The sequence below is a fragment of the Pan troglodytes genome, chromosome X (genome assembly GCF_028858775.2).
Source record: "Pan troglodytes isolate AG18354 chromosome X, NHGRI_mPanTro3-v2.0_pri, whole genome shotgun sequence".
In the NCBI taxonomy this organism is placed as follows: Eukaryota; Metazoa; Chordata; class Mammalia; order Primates; family Hominidae; genus Pan; species Pan troglodytes.
The window spans coordinates 15,312,217-15,328,189 of record NC_072421.2 but is presented as its reverse complement, the minus strand read 5'-3'; the positions used below and the strand labels follow the sequence as shown (position 1 = coordinate 15,328,189).

Genomic DNA, 15,973 nt, shown 5'->3' with positions numbered 1-15,973 from the left:
TGAGAGGCCATTAGATTGAGGTGGCTCCAGCACCCTGGATTCCTGCATAAGCAAACCAAAACCCAAGTCAGAGCAAATGGTCGTATCCTAGGAAATGAAACTTAAGCTTAAATAATAAGAAACAACCAACTAATTTCAAACTAGGGACTCTAAGGCTACTCTTCTACCTTAACCCATCAAATGTTTTCTTTGTTTTGCTTCCAAACTTTTGTTTACAAATGTTTTCTTCTTGCCCTGTGTCAGTGGAGCCCAAACCACTTGTAGTTTGGTGCTGCCTGATTCATGAATCACTGTCTGCTCAAATAAACTCTTTAAAATTTTAATGTGCCTAAGTTTATCTTTTAACAGGGGGAAGTATATCTGGAATTTTTAAAAAATTCATTTCCTTAATGGAGCTAGAGAGGAAAGATGTAAAATCAACTTTAATTCATTTCAATCCTGAGGTTTGGGGTCTTCCTGTTCCTGCAGCCACACCACAGGATGGATGGAACTAGGACACAGTAGCTCTTAGTTTTGCCTTGCTACTTCATTAACAGCTTATTAAATCAGTTACCAAAGCCATTGAGAAAATTAATGAGTGAACCATGCTGACATACATTAAAAGTTACCTTGAGATACCTCCCAGAACCCACTAAGAGGACCTTTTTGCCTGCCTTGATGTGTTCTGTGCAGGTACTTTGTAGTCTGCCGACCCTGACATGTGAGCCCATTTTAATGATAACTGAGACCACAAGAGGAAAAAAAAGATCCATCCAAGGCTTTCCTGAGATCAATACCATAATTACATTTTAGACCCTCCAGGTATTAATCTTCTATTTTCAGAAAAGCAATTCCATTTTCCTGGCATGGTCTCTTAGAAATTATACTGCTTCTCCATGGCTCTTTTTAATTTTTTCCCCTGAGGCGGAAGGGGAGGCAAGCCTTTTCCTTTTCACCTCCTTCCCTCCTACAGCCATTCTCTCTTTTAAATTGAATGTTCATTGATGCTCTAAAAATACTACACACAGAGAAAGGGTTGATGTGAGAATATTTTATAATATTAACAGCTGAATATAGGCTGTTTTAGTGCTTTCTGGAACTCCTTGCTTGCATTATTTCATTTAAAAATATTGTGTTTGCTGTCTAAAAATAATCTTTGTTGAATACTTCTTATGGACTAGTTATTGTTCTAAGCACTTGTTCTGAATTAACTAAGTTCAGTCTCATTAGAACCCTGTGAAATAGGTACTATTTTAAACATTAGGACTCCAAGGCGTAGAGCATTTGGAACCATCGCTTAAAGGCTCACAGTTGGTAGAGGCAGAAAGAATGTTTTTTTCCCAGGGAATTTTACTCCAGCACCTGCATGCTCAGTCACCAAGCTATCTCTGGCTTAATCTGTATGTATTTTACACTAGGGCCAGGGAATCTATAAAAATATTAGACACAGTTGGTGCCTATACTTGGTTGAATAGTGTGTACCCAAAATTCATGTTCACCTAGAACCTCAGAATGTGACCTTACTTGGAAATAGGATCTTTGCAGATATAATTAGTTGAGCTAAAATGAGGTCATACTGGATTAACATGGGCCCTCTAAGGTGTTTTTATAAGGAGAGGGAGTTTTAGAGACAGACATACAGAGAGAATATGGCCATGTAAAGGCAGAGGCAGAAGTTGGAGTGATGCAACTGCAAGCCAAGGAATGCAAAGGATTACCCGAATCACCAGAAGCTAGGAAAAGGCAAGGAAGAGTTCTTTTCCAGAGACTTTGGAGGGAACATGGCCCTGCTGACACCTTGATTTCATACTTCTAGCTTTCAGAATTGTGAGAGAATAAATTCCTGCAGCCCTAGGAAACTAATACAGTGACCTCAAAAGCTCATAGGCTGGTAGGGGAAATGGGTAAGGAAATGAATAATTAAAAATGATATGACAAGAGCTACAAAAAAAAAGAGAAATACACAAAATGTTACATAGAAGCCCTGGAGGGGAGTATAACTGATGAAGAGGGGAGGGTAATATAGCATTTTTTCCATCATAATAATTTATTTCATTGAAGCAATATGATGTGGTGATTAAGAGTATGGATTCTGTGGAAACATTGCCTGGGTTTGAATCTTGGCTGTGACATTTATGAGCTGTGTGCCCTAGGCAAGTTACTTAACCTCCCTGTGCCCCAGTTTTCTCATCCATGGAATAGTTTTCAGATACCTTTGACATTCATGGTTGAAAGGTGGGGAGGTGGGGCAAATCTCATCATTCTCATCTTATAAACATTGCCAAGAGCCACACAGCTAATACCTGATGGCAGGGCCCGCTTCTGTGACAGTGGACTAGTTTCTTAACCTGTGCTGTTTCAGTTTGCTTATCTGTAAGGTTATGATGATGGTGGTGGTGGTGCTGCTACTTATGGTTTTGATGATGGTTATTATGCACTGAAGGCCTACTCGCCTACTCCGTGCTAGTCTCTCTGATGGGAAACCATTATTCTTCTCCATTTTACAGAATAAACTGAGGCTTTGAGAGAAACTGGCCCAAGGCTGCCATCCCTGTGTTCACAGGATGATTTGGCAGAATTTATGTTAAAGCAATTTATAAATTGTACTGGCGCTACATCAATATTAGTTATATATAGCAAAAGCCCTGCTTATGCCAACATAAGCCTTTTTAACATTTCAATTAGGAAAATGTTTACCTTTCTGTAGTAGGTCAAAATGAAACAGTAAAAACCGTGTTGTCACTGTTTGCTAAAGAAGTTTGTCCAGACTGTCTCTAGATATGGTCTCTTCACTTCCAACCAGCCTTTTTGATGTTTAGGCAATGATTTAAAATTACGGTAGTTATAGTAGACCACAAAGGAATAGACTTCATTTATAGGCGATAGGTTCTGAATGGCATCATTAGCGAAGTAAAACATTATTAATTAACGGTGGGTAGGAAGGGAAATGAGAACTAGTATTTATTTAGTACCCACTAAGTGCAGGTACTAATCAATTTAAACCTCACCTGCAATTGTACAGGTATGTACTATTATATTTTACACTATCTTCTGTCCCAGGGCATTAAAGCTTTGCTCAAGGACACTCAGCAAACAAAAGACAGAGGGATAATTTAAATGCAAATGTGACTTCACAAACTGTGCCTTTAGAACTATGACACTTACCTTCCGAAAGAATGGGCAAATAATCACGAGGAAGTAGAATAACTTAAAGGAGAGGAACTGCCCTTTTAAACTTTCTCTACCTAGAGTATATGGAAAAAGGCTCATGGGAATGGTTAGAAAGGAATCAGGATAGAATTCAGGGGACTTTGGTTTTGAGCTCAAAGGCACATTAACATGCTAAGTAATATGGGCCATGTCACTTTAACTCTCTGGGTATTGGTCCTGTTGAGGTATGATATTGATATTCAAATGATAGTTAGGCATTACATTTGAATTGCACTTGTCCTTAAGAAACTTGGAATTAGGCAAAAAAGATTACAGATGCTCTTTTAGTGTAGTGCTGGGCATGGCATGGTATTTTCTAGGCTATTTCACCAATAAGTAGAGGCAGAGATGAACTAGTAGAATTTTATCTAATAGAAACTCAAATAATTTCTGTCCAAAGAACAGATAACCATAAAGGTTACTGTTTATGAACTCTATTGGACATTAGCCCGTTTTTAAAAAAGTCTAACCCAGGAAACTTATCTTAACATTGCTTGTAAATACCTCGCTTCTTAAATGCTCTTTGGTCTGGAACATTTTACTGTTTTTTCATCAATTAATAAGCTAAATTTCGGACTTGTGCTAATTTTATATTTGCCTAAGAGTCATGATTTTATCCTTTTGAATACTATGAGTTAAGAGTATTTGATAGAAAACCTCAAGTGTAAAACCTTTCCTGGAATCTCTGCCTCTGCTTCATTCAGATGACAAAACAGTGATTTCATTGAACTGATACTGCTACCTGGCACTTGGTGCTTCTTGTGCCAGGGAGTCAGTAGGCAAAGAAGGGGGTTGCTGTACTAGCTGGCGCGATTTATTCTGACTATTCAGAGGAAAGTGAGTTACTAGTACATAGTGAGGGTAAGGAGAAATATGTTCAGAATGCAGGAGATCCTCTGGGGTACCTCTTAGAGAGCCCACATTTAGAATACCCATGCCATCTGATAAAAGTCATTGAAACTACAGTGACTCAATCCAGATAGGACTGCTAATGTCCCATACCCTTAAGGATATATAGTAGGGTTTTTCGGAACACACTTTAGTAAATGTTTATCTAGTGCAGTTCCTTCATTGTTATAGACTCAAAACCTACTTAAGTTTTGACAGTGATTTTTATCTAACTGGGTAAAACTGGGTTCCTTAGTTCTATCTCTAAGCCTTCCATACACCCAATTAACTCCCTAATAAATGTTAACTATTCAGTTATTCATTGAACAAATACCATATTGATTAAACATCTACTAAATACCAGGCACAGGTCTAGATCCTGAGAATACAATAATTAACCAGGTTCCAATTTCTCACTTAGAACTGTCCTTCGTGTGTTCGTGTGTGTGTGTGTGTGTGCATGTGTGTGTGTATTAGAGAAAGAGAATAAACACATAAAAATACCAATTGTCAGAAAGTGTCAAATGCTGTGAAAAATATAAGGTAGAAATGGGAAATAGAAATTATTGGGAGGTGCTAATTTATACAAGGTGGTCAGAGAAGGCTTCTCTGATAAGAAGGCATTTGAGCAGAGGCCTGAATTAAATGAGTGAATAAGCCCTGTATGTATCTAGAGCAGAGATTGGCAATGTACTGTCGATAGGCCAAATCTGGTCTGCCACCTGCTTTTGTAAATAAAGTTTTATTGGTGCACAGCCACACCCACTTGTTTATTTAGTGTCTGTGGCTGCTTTCATGCTACAATAGCAGAGCTGAGTAGTTGTAGCAGAGATGGTATGGCTTGTGAAGCCTAAATCATTTACTACCTGGCTGTTTAAAGAAAACTTTTGCCAACCTCCTAGTATTGGAAAAGAGGGTGCCAGGTAGAGGAATTGGCTAGTGCAAAGGACCTGTGGTGGAATTGTGCTTGGCATGTTTAAGCACTGGTAAGGTGGCCACTATGCTTGGAGGGAGAAGGTATGGCCGAGCATGATGGGAGATCATGTAGTTAGATCATGTGGCCAAAGTGAGGACTCTGGCTTGTTTGTTCTCTGAGCAATATGGGGAGGCATTGAAGATTAAAACAGTGACATTATCTGGTTTGTGTCTAAAAAACACCTTTCTGGCTGTTGTCTTCCTTTTATCTCTTCTCCCTTCCCTACTACCCTGCCCCTAAATATTTCTCCTCAAGAAGCAGAAATAGTATAAGAAATGATTATTCATTGAATTTGATGAACTCTTGGTTAGTCCTGATCCTTGCACGTGAAGGGTCTCCTTGCCCTTGGTTTCATCATTTTTGAGGACCTGGAGCTACTAATGAGACTTCAGTGTGTATGAGGACTGACCAAATTGTCTGTTCCATGAGCAGCCCTGGGCTCTACTGCAAGAGGGCCAGTGTGGTACACACTTCACAAAGAGCACCCTAGAGCTTTGCACTCCTCTTTGAAGCTACATTTACCTGCTTATGAATCATTTGTGCCAAAGTGATAATGTCCTTTCTAAATGCTAGCTCATAGTCTAAAAACATCCAATACACACTTCCATCATCTTGGGAAACTATATATTACTTGTTATTTTTAAACTGCATTTGCACCCGGAGTAGAAATAGTGCCTCTTTTCTCATGTGGGAGCATGTGTAACAAAGCAAACGTCATTTTCCCTCCTTCAAAAATGAAAATAAACGCCTTTGAAATGGAATTTTGTTGGTCTTTTTTTCAACCCCTGTATCTTTTGGGCCATTCAGTCACACAAAATCTTGACTCTGAAGATGTTATTAATGCTGTATGCACAATTTTAAATGATTTCTCTTAAGCATTTTCAACAGAAATATTCTGGGCTCTCTTTTGACATTTATTTCGTCATTCATGAGCATGGATCAGTGGTACCATGACCTTTTACTTTCCAGGTTTTTCTTTTCTTAGTGTGGATATAGTGAAAGTGTATATAGTCTGAGGAGTTAAGAAACAAATTGTGCTGGATGTTCAAACTCTAATATGATAGGTGATCTTGGGCAAGGAGTTTAATTCATGGAGCTTCTGTTTATCTGTTGATCAAAGGGTGTATATTGACTCTTTGTGATCTGGGCACCTTGGATTGTTGTTAGGATCAAATGCTGTCATAGGCATTAAACATGTTGATATTTTGAAAACACTATGTAAATATGAGGTTATAGTGTTATCTTTAATTCTTCTACTTTATAATCTATGAAAAAATATATTGCTTGAATCATTCAAATTATACTTAAAAAACCCTAAATTGGTGAAAATAAGAAAAGGTTTAAAGCAGAGGTTGAAAGATTAAAAAAGAATTTCTGACAGACATATGGTTTAGATTCATCCCACAAATTGGCTTTAGGCTTAAAGTAGGAAATGCATAAACCCTAAAAAAATTCTGAATAGATTTTTTTATTTTCCAAAGCTGTGAATCATATGATATGGAATTTTGTGCTGTGTTTTGGTTAGAACCTTCTTATTTGATATTAATGGAGTAAGTGAAATGTAAAATGATATTCATTTAATCTTTATTGGAAATTTCACTTTTAGAATTTGGCAGTCCTGTTCAGTGGCATAGATGAGGAGCTTAAAGCTAGCGCTGCTTGGAAGGATTTTTAAAAATCTACAGCCAGTCTGGTTTGTAGCATCGGTTTAGGGCCAAGTTATTTGAGAATGCCATAAAGAGTCTCAAGCCTTAAGTCATCCCTATGTGTTTTTAAAACCAAGTGGTAGGAATTGAAAAATGTTTAAAAGACAAATCCTCCAGTAATCCATTATCTGAAAAAATGATGGCAGTAGTTAGTTACCTTCTGTAATTTCTGGGTTGGGGAAAACTTATGTGACTTTTTCAGTAGGCACAGCATATCCTCCTTCACCAATGTTTTTCTAGCGATAGTAATAATATCCGTTGGGAATTTGAGCTTTGGCAGGCATTGCGGATAACCAGTGGAAACATAGCCACTTTCTCCCAAAAGCTTCCAATCTAATGAAAACAGGTAAGAAGGTCTCTTCCTCAGAGCCATAATTGTACTTTTGAACTATTTTCCCTGAAATACTATCACAAAAGAAAAATGTCCAAAATAAAATCCCCAGTAACGTTATAAGGGAATTAATCTGTTTCACCAGCATATGTGGTACTCAAAATATTTTCTCTGAGATTTCATCTTATTTATATAACCCACATTGGTGCATTTAAGAGTTTATTTCACTGAATGTAGTCTAGAATCAGAGAAAAGTCAAGAAGTCCTCTTGCCATCCAAGACGCCTTTGCCTACTTTAGTGGCTGGCAGATATATTTTGGTGTGAATCTCTTCTCAATTTTCTAATGGGAGGACTGTACCTCCCTCCAAAATTATATGGCACACACATTGATTAAACATAATCAATTGTCTTAGGATTTTCTCCCTAAAGTGCCTACCCACTCTGCCATATGCTGCATTGGGGTTCTTCCTGGGATACTTATGGGGTTAGGCCCATCTTTGGGAGGCATGTTAGCCTCAATTTTACTGTTTTGCAGAGAAAGAAAAAGAATTGACAATAAACACTTCACCTTATTTGTCTGGAAAGGAATGACCAATAAGACAGAAACAGTATTTTAAAAATGATGCAAAAAGCATGTCATTGAACTTGACAAGGCTAGACGTTGTGAAGCTTCTTGCCCAATGGATAACCAATGCTATTCATAACAATAATTATTTTATTATCTTTTAGTTATTGAGAATTTAATATGTGTTAGACACCATGCTAATGGCTTTAGCTGCATTACTTCCAGTCAGTTCTCTTGAAACTCTATGAAACAACTATTCAGAAAAGTCAGGTAATTTATCCAAGGTCACACTGTTGATAGTGGCTGAGCTAGTCTCCCTATCTCCAAAGTGGTTAAAGGTGGTAGCTAAAAGCTCTCGTAAAGTTAAAAGTGGTGGCTTCTAACCACTCTGCAATATTCCTCTATATGAAAATTATTCAATATTTGAATAGGTTTAAAAGGCCGTAAACATTGTCTTATGAATCCATATCTTCCTCAGAATACTGATTAATATCTTTGGTTAAGGAAAATCTACAGGAGTCAACACGAATTACCTCTACTTCACAGGGGCTCTCATAATTTTTCTTTCGTCTTGGAACTCCATTGTTGACAAAGTTAGGATGGGTAGCTGAATGGGTTGGTAACTTAAGTTTCGTTTCACCTTAAGATTTTATGGTTCCTCAGTGCTCTTGGCTTTTTTTTGTTGTTGTTGGAGTTTTGCTCTGTTGCCAGGCTGGAGTGCAGTGGTAAGATCTCGGCTCACTGCAACCTCCATCTCCTGGGTTCAAGCAATTCCCTCGCCTCAGCCTCCTGAGTAGCTGGGACTACAGGAGTGTGCCACCACGCCCAGCTAATTTTTTTGTATTTTTAGTAGAGACGGGGTTTCACCATGTTGGCCAGGATGGTCTTGATCTGTTGACCTTGTGATCCACCTGCCTTGGCTTCCCAAAGTGCTGGGATTACAGGCATAAGCCACCATGCCTGGCCTCACAATGGCCACTAATACTTCCATTTCTCTATTTCTACAACGAGAAAAACATATTTTTTCTTTCTTCATGGAGATACTAATGCATCAATAATATAATAGCTGTACAACTGCTTCAAGCTTACGAGGAAAACCAGATACGAAAATCCAAGTTATCATTGTCATTTAAATAATCTACATTTTGGAAGATGGCCAAATAGGAACAGCTCCAGTCTGCAGCTCCCAGCGAGACCAACATAGAAGGTGGGTGATTTCTGCATTTCCAACTGAGGTACCCGGCTCATCTCACTGGGACTGGTTAGACAGTGGGTGCAGCCCACAGAGGGTGAGCCAAAGCAGGGTGGGGCGTTGCCTCACCTGGGAAGCACAAGGGGTCGGGGAACTCCCTCCCCTAGTCAACGGAAGCTGTGAGGGACTGTGCTGTGAGGAATCATGCATTTCAGCCCAGATACTATGCTTTTCCCATGGTCTTCACAACCCACAGACCAGGAGATTCCCTTGGATGCCTACACCACCAGGGCCCTGGGTTTCAAGCACTAAACTGGGCGGCCATTTGGGCAGACACCAAGCTAGCTGTAGGAGTTTTTTTTTTCATACCCCAGTGGTGCCTGGAATGCCAGCAAGACAGAATAGTTCACTCCACTGGAAAGGGGGCTGAAGCCAGGGAGCCAAGTGGTCTAGCTCAGCAGATCCCACCCCCATGGAGCCCAGCATGCTAAGATCCACCAGCTTGAAATTCTCAATGCCAGCACAGCAGTCTGAAGTTGACCTGGGATGCTCGAGCTTGGTGTGGGGAGGGGTGTCCGCCATTACTGAGGCTTGAGTAGGCGGTTTTCCCCTCACAGTGTAAACAAAGTCACAGGGAAGTTTGAACTGGGTAGAGCCCACCGCACCTCAGCCAAGCCGCTCTAGCCAGACTGCCTCTCTAGATTCCTCCTCTCTGGGCAGGGGATCTCTGAAAGAAAGGCAGCAGCCTCAGTCAGGGGCTTATAGATAAAACTCCCATCTCCCTGGGACACAGTGCCTGGGAGAAGGGGCGGCTGTGGGTGCAGCTTCAGCAGACTTAAATGTTCCTGCCTGCCAGCTCTGAAGAGAGCAGCAGATCTCCCAGCACAGTGCTCTAGCTCTGCTAAGCGACAGACTGCCTCCTCAAGTGGTTCCCTGACCTTTGTGCCTCCTGACTGGGAGATACCTCCCAGCAGGGGTCAACAGACACCTCATGCAGGAGAGCTCCGGCTGGCATCTGGCAGGTGCCCCTCTGGGACGAAGCTTCCAGAGGAAGGAACAGGCAGCAGTCTTTGCTGTTCTGCAGCCTCTGCTGGTGATACCCAGGCAAACAGGGTCTGGAGTGGACCTCCAGGAAACTCCAGCAGACCTGCAGCAGAGGGTCCTGACTGTTAGAAGGACGACTAACAAACAAAAAGGAATAGCATCAACATCAACAAAAAGGACATCCACACAGAAACCCCATCCGAAGGACACCAACATCAAAGACCAAAGGTAGATAAATCCATGAAGATGAGGAAAAAACAGTGCAAAAGGGCTGAAAATTCCGAAAAACAGAATGCCTCTTCTCTGCCAAAGGATCACAACTCCTTGCCAGCAAGGGAACAAAACTGGAGAGAGAATGAGTTTGATGAATTGACAGAAGTAGGCTTCAGAAGGCGGGTAATAACAAACTCCTCTGAGCTAAAGGAGCATGTTCTAACCCAATGCAAGGAAGCTAAGAGCCTTGAAAAAAAGGTTAGAGGAATTGCTAACTAGAATAACCAGTTTAGAGAAGAACATAAATGACCTGATGGAGCTGAAAAACACAGCATGAGAACTTCGTGAAGTATACACAAGCATCAATAGCCAAAGTGATCAAGTAGAAGAAAGGATATCAGAGATTGAAGATCAACTTAATGAAATAAAGGGTGTCAAAAAGATTAGAGAAAAAAGAATGAAAAAAAAAAAACCGAACAAAGCCTCCAAGAAATATGGGACTATGTGAAAACACCAAATCTACGTTTGATTGGTGTACCTGAAATTGATGGGGAGAATGGAACCAAGTTGGAAAACACTCTTCAGGATATCATCCAGGAGAGCTTCCCCAATCTAGCATGACAGGCCAACATTCAAATTCAGGAAATACAGAGAACACCACAAAGATACTCCTCGAGAAGAGCAACCCCAAGACACATAATCATCAGATTCACCAAGGTTGAAATGAAGGAAAAAATGTTAAGGGCAGCCAGAGAGAAAGGTTGGGTTACCCACAAAGGGAAGCCCATCAGACTAACAGTGGATCTCTCTAAAGAAACCCTACAAACCAGAAGAGAGTGGGGGCCAATATTCAGCATGCTTAAAGAAAAGAATTTTCAACCCAGAATTTCGTATCCAGCCAAACTAAGCTTCATAAGTGAAGGAGAAATAAAATACTTTACAGACAAGCAAATGCTGAGAGATTTTGTCACCACCAGGCCTGCCTTACCAGAGCTCCTGAAGGAAGCACTAAATAGGGAAAGGAAAAACCAGTACCAGTCACTGCAAAAACATACCAAATTGTAAAGTTATATAAGTTAATTGGTGGCTTCTGAATGGTTACCCTTAAGTTTCATTTTGTTTCTCTAACATAGGCATTTATAAGAAACAGTCCAAGTTAACTTTTGTTTATGTTTGCAAATCAAGCAAGGTTAAGGTCATTTATGAGGACTAACTGGCTTTGTCTTCCCAAGGATTCTTCAGGCCTGGTCTCCATTTACTTTAACAGGACACATGCTCTAAAGGTAAAATTGTTTGGTTAAAATTTCAGTTTCTCTTTTTGATGAGACAGGTCTTCAGGCAAATTATTGCCTTCTGGTATTTATTTTAAACATTTTTTTGAAATACAGTAGATATACATAAAAGAATATTAAAATACTTTATACTCATTTCTCAAAATAAACATGTTAAAATGTTTAATTAAAAAATAAAACCATGGGTCCTATTCAACATAGTATTGGAAGTTCTGGCCAAGGCAATCAGGCAAGAGAAAGAAATAACGGGTATTCAAACAGGAAGAGAGGAAGTCAAATTGTCTCTGTTTGCAGATGACATGATTGTGTATTTAGAAAACCCCACTGTCTCAGCCCAAAATCTCCTTATGCTGATAAGCAACTTCAGCAAAATCTCAGGATACAAAATCAATGTGCAAAAATCACAAGCATTCCTATACATCAATAATAGATAAACAGAGAGTCAAATGATGAATTAACTCCCATTGACAATTGCTACAAAGAGAACAAGATACCTAGGAATACAACTTACAAGGGATGTGAAGGACCTCTTCAAGGAGAACTATAAACCACTGCTCAAGGAAATGAGAGAGGACACAAATGGAAAAACATTCCATGCTCATTGATTGAAAGAGTCAATATCATGAAAATGGCCATACTGCCCAAAGTAATTCATAGATTCAATACTATCCCCATCAAGCTACCAATGACTTTCTTCACAGAATTAGAAAAAACTACTTTAAATTTCATATGGAACCAAAAAAGAGCCCATATAGCCAAGACAATCCTAAGCAAAAAGAACAAAGCTGGAGGCATCACGCTACCTGACTTCAAACTATACTACAAGGCTACAGTAACCATAACAGCATGGTACTGGTACCAAAACAGAGATCTAGACCAATGGAACAGAACAGAGCCCTCAGAAATAATACCACACATCTACAACCATCTGATCTTTGACACACCTGCCAAAAACAAGAAATGGGGAAAGGATTCTCTAATAATTGGTGTTCGGAAAACTGGCTAGCCACTTGCAGAAAACTGAAACTGGACCCCTTCTTTACACCTTATAAAAAAATTAAGATGGATTAAAGACTTAAACGTAAGACCTAAAACCATAAAAGCCCTAGAAGAAAATCTAGGCGATACCATTCAGGACATAGGCATGGGCAAAGACTTCATGACTAAAACACCAAAAGCAATGGCAACAAAAGCCAAAATTGACAAACGGGATCTAATTAAACTAAAGAGCTCCTGCACAGCAAAAGAAAATATCATCAGAATCAACAGGCAACCTACAGAATGGGAGAAAATTTTTGCAATCTAGCCATCTGACAAAGGGCTAATATCCAGAATCTACAAATAACTTAAACAAATTTACAAGAAAAAATCAACCCCATCAAAAAGTGGGCAAAGGATATGAACAGACACTTCTCAAAAGAAGATATTTATGTGGCCAACAAACATGAAAAAAAGCTCATCATCACTGGTCATTAGAGAAATGCAGATCAAAATCACAATGGGATACCATCTCACACCAGTTAAAATAGCGATCATTAAAAAGTCAGGAAACAACAGGTGCTGGAGAAGATGTGGAGAAAAAGGAATGCTTTTACATTGTTGGTGGGAGTGTAAATTAGTTCAACCATTGTGGAAGTCAGCGTGGCAATTCCTCAAGGATCTAGAACCAGAAATACCATTTGACCCAGCAATCCCATTACTGGTATATACCCAAAGGATTATAAATCATTCTGCTATAAAGATACATGCACACATATATTTATTGCAGCACTATTTACAATAGCCAAGACTTGGAACTAACCCAAATGCCCATCAATGATAGACTGGATAAAGAAAATGTGGCACATATACACCATGGAATACTATGCAGCCATAAAAAAGGATGAGTTCATGTCCTTTGCAGGGATATGGCTGAAGCTGGAAACCACCATTCTCAGCAAAGTAACACAGGAACAGAAAAACAAACACCGCATGTTCTCACTCATAAGTGGGAGTCGAACAATGAGAACACATGGAGTCAGGGAGGGGAACATCACACACCAGGGCCTGTCGGGGGGGGTTCGGGGGCTAGGGGAAGGATAGCATTAGGAGAAATGCCTAGTGTAGATGATGGGTTGATGGGTGCAGAAAACCACCATGGCACGTGTATACCTATGTAACAAACCTGCACGTTCTGCAAATGTATCCCAGAACTTAAAGTATAATAAGAAAAATTTTCAAATAAAAAAATGAGATAAAGTAAATATCTACATTTTAATTCAAAAATGAAAACGAAAGCCTCTAGAGAAGTTTGCGGCACACTTAGCTTTATTGAAATTGAACAAATGCTTTTTAAAATAACCCCTTGTACAGCACATGTAAAATTTAATTATTATATTTTTACAGGTTGTCTTTTATCTGAGTAAGCAAAAATACGTCTTTTTTTTTCTTACTTAAAACATGTAGCCAGAATTCAAACCACGTAGCTCTGGTACCAAAAAGGCAACGGGTTATGAAAATCACAGTACAATTTGAAAATTCTTTAAGTTAGTTAAGGATATTTAAAACAATGTTCACTTATATTGACTGACAGTAGAAATCATGGGTCAGTTGACATTAGGACTAGTAGTTACACCTACAATGAGAGCAGAAATGGAAAGTTCAAGCTGACCTGAGCTACACTGTTCAGGACACACCATCTCCATAAATACTGTAGCTGAGTAGCTGCAATGACTAGTCACAGTTGGGCGATTAAAGTCACGTGTAAATATAGCCAAAGCAAAAATATATATATAATGCACTAACTTGGATATAAAATAAAGTGGGCATTTATTAAGAGGGTACACTATCAAATTAATTACACAATACACAATTTAAGTTTCAAAATTTTATCTTGGAAAGAAAAATATTAAAATGCACACCTATATGGACAGTAAAGTAGAAATTTTTCTGTCATTGGTGTTTATTTTGTCATTGTTATTTACTGGATAAGTAGAAATAATTTACGACCCACAAAAGGCTTTCTCAAGTGAAACACTAATTACAGACATTGTAAAGAACATAGCTTAGGAGGCTTGTTTTAAAAACGAGGCAGCATTTTCCTGAAAAAGTTTGGTCCTCGACTCACTATAGGCTAGTCACTATGGTCAGATGGTTAAGCATTTTTGAAGTTTGTGTGTGTGTGTGTGTGTGTGTGTGTGTGTGCGTGTGTGTGTGTGTGTGTGTGTGTGTGTATATAGCTAACTTTTCAGTACCAGAATTAGTCAAAGCCAAACCAAACCAAAAGGACCAAAAGGCAAACAGCCCTTAAGAACTTGACCCCGCATATCATGTCTGAATGATGCACATATCATGTCTGACTGAAAGAACAATGCTAAAGATTATGGAAGGGAATTATTATGCTCCTGTGATTCTGCAACCCCTTAATTTTGTGCAGTTTTCTTCATCACCCATATAACTTGTCTTTTTTTTCATGTAGGTGCCAGGAAACCCACCCCCATGACCCTCCCTCCCCCCTCCCTCAATCTTCTCCTCTGTCAAAGTGATATAAAGACAATTTCACTGTGTATTTACAAGCACAACACTGAGGCAAGAAGGTCCCAGGGTCTGTAGGGCACATCTATTTCTTGTGGACATCTTCATGCCGAATGATCTTGTATGTGATCCAGTAAAAGATGTTGAAAATGAGGAAGGCCAATGGGAAGGCAGCTCGAGATATCGTGTCAATCCTTTTTGCCCGGTCCACAAACTTCTTCTTGATAGCATCTGCATCTTTTGGCGGTTGTGGGAGTGGGTTGGCAGGTGTGGCCTTGACAGCTGTTCCATCTTTCACTTGGAGGCAGTGACCCATCCCATAACCGCTAAAATTAAAACGACTTTCACGAGTAACGTCTTCTTCCTGACAGAATAAAGACAGAGGAAGCACAGATTGGTTGTCAGTCAAGTTAGATGGAAGATGCTTAAAATTCTTTAGAAGTAAAAGGATAAATCACAGTTAACTGGTGGTGTGGGAGGCTTTTGGAATAGCGAGTTCTCTTTCAAGTTCAACTCAATTATTCATGGAACAGATACAGTTCATTAACTTTTCAGACTGAGAAATTAAGGGTAAGAATAATGACCTTGTGGTCATTTTAATTAATTAACAAACAGAAACACCTACATTATATTCAGTACTGACTTTCCCAAAATCTAGTTTATTAATCCCTAGATAGGAATAGAGATTTTAAAGCAGTTCTCCAAATCCCAGTGTTACACTGTAAGTCTATGAAGAGGACCATTCATTCATTCATTCATTCATTCAGAAAACATTTACTGAGCCTGTGCTGTGTGCCTGGCCCTAAGGAACCTATAGTATTGTGGTTCATTCACAGCGCAATTCCCCCATTAACATTAGGTTTAATGTTGATGTTACATCTAAGGTGAGCCCCTTATATATATACCTGTTCCCCCTCCAGCCCTCTAGTTCATCTCATTTATATAGCAGAGATTAAGTATTCATTAATAATTTAATTTTTCCAGTGTTGATTTTTAACATTGATTATTTGGCTGGTGAATCATTTCTACCATATTTAAATGTGTCATTTTAGCTGATGTCAGT

The 15,973-nt window shown here is 39.3% G+C and overlaps 2 protein-coding genes across 5 annotated transcripts in view; one reads left to right on the top strand and one right to left on the bottom strand.

The window, feature by feature from the left end:
- FANCB (FA complementation group B) overlaps nucleotides 1-15,973 on the top strand; it is a 172,067-nt gene that overhangs the window by 137,508 nt on the left and 18,586 nt on the right. The window lies entirely within an intron of this gene.
- Nucleotides 13,683-15,973, bottom strand: part of GLRA2 (glycine receptor alpha 2) — a 204,384-nt gene continuing 202,093 nt past the window's right edge. For all 4 annotated transcript variants that reach the window (XM_009438789.4, XM_001137132.5, XM_001137046.6 and 1 more), the window contains one exon: nucleotides 13,683-15,274. In XM_009438789.4, the coding sequence (XP_009437064.1) occupies nucleotides 14,996-15,274 (279 nt within the window). In that variant the 3' untranslated portion in view covers nucleotides 13,683-14,995. The remainder of the gene's footprint in view (nucleotides 15,275-15,973) is intronic.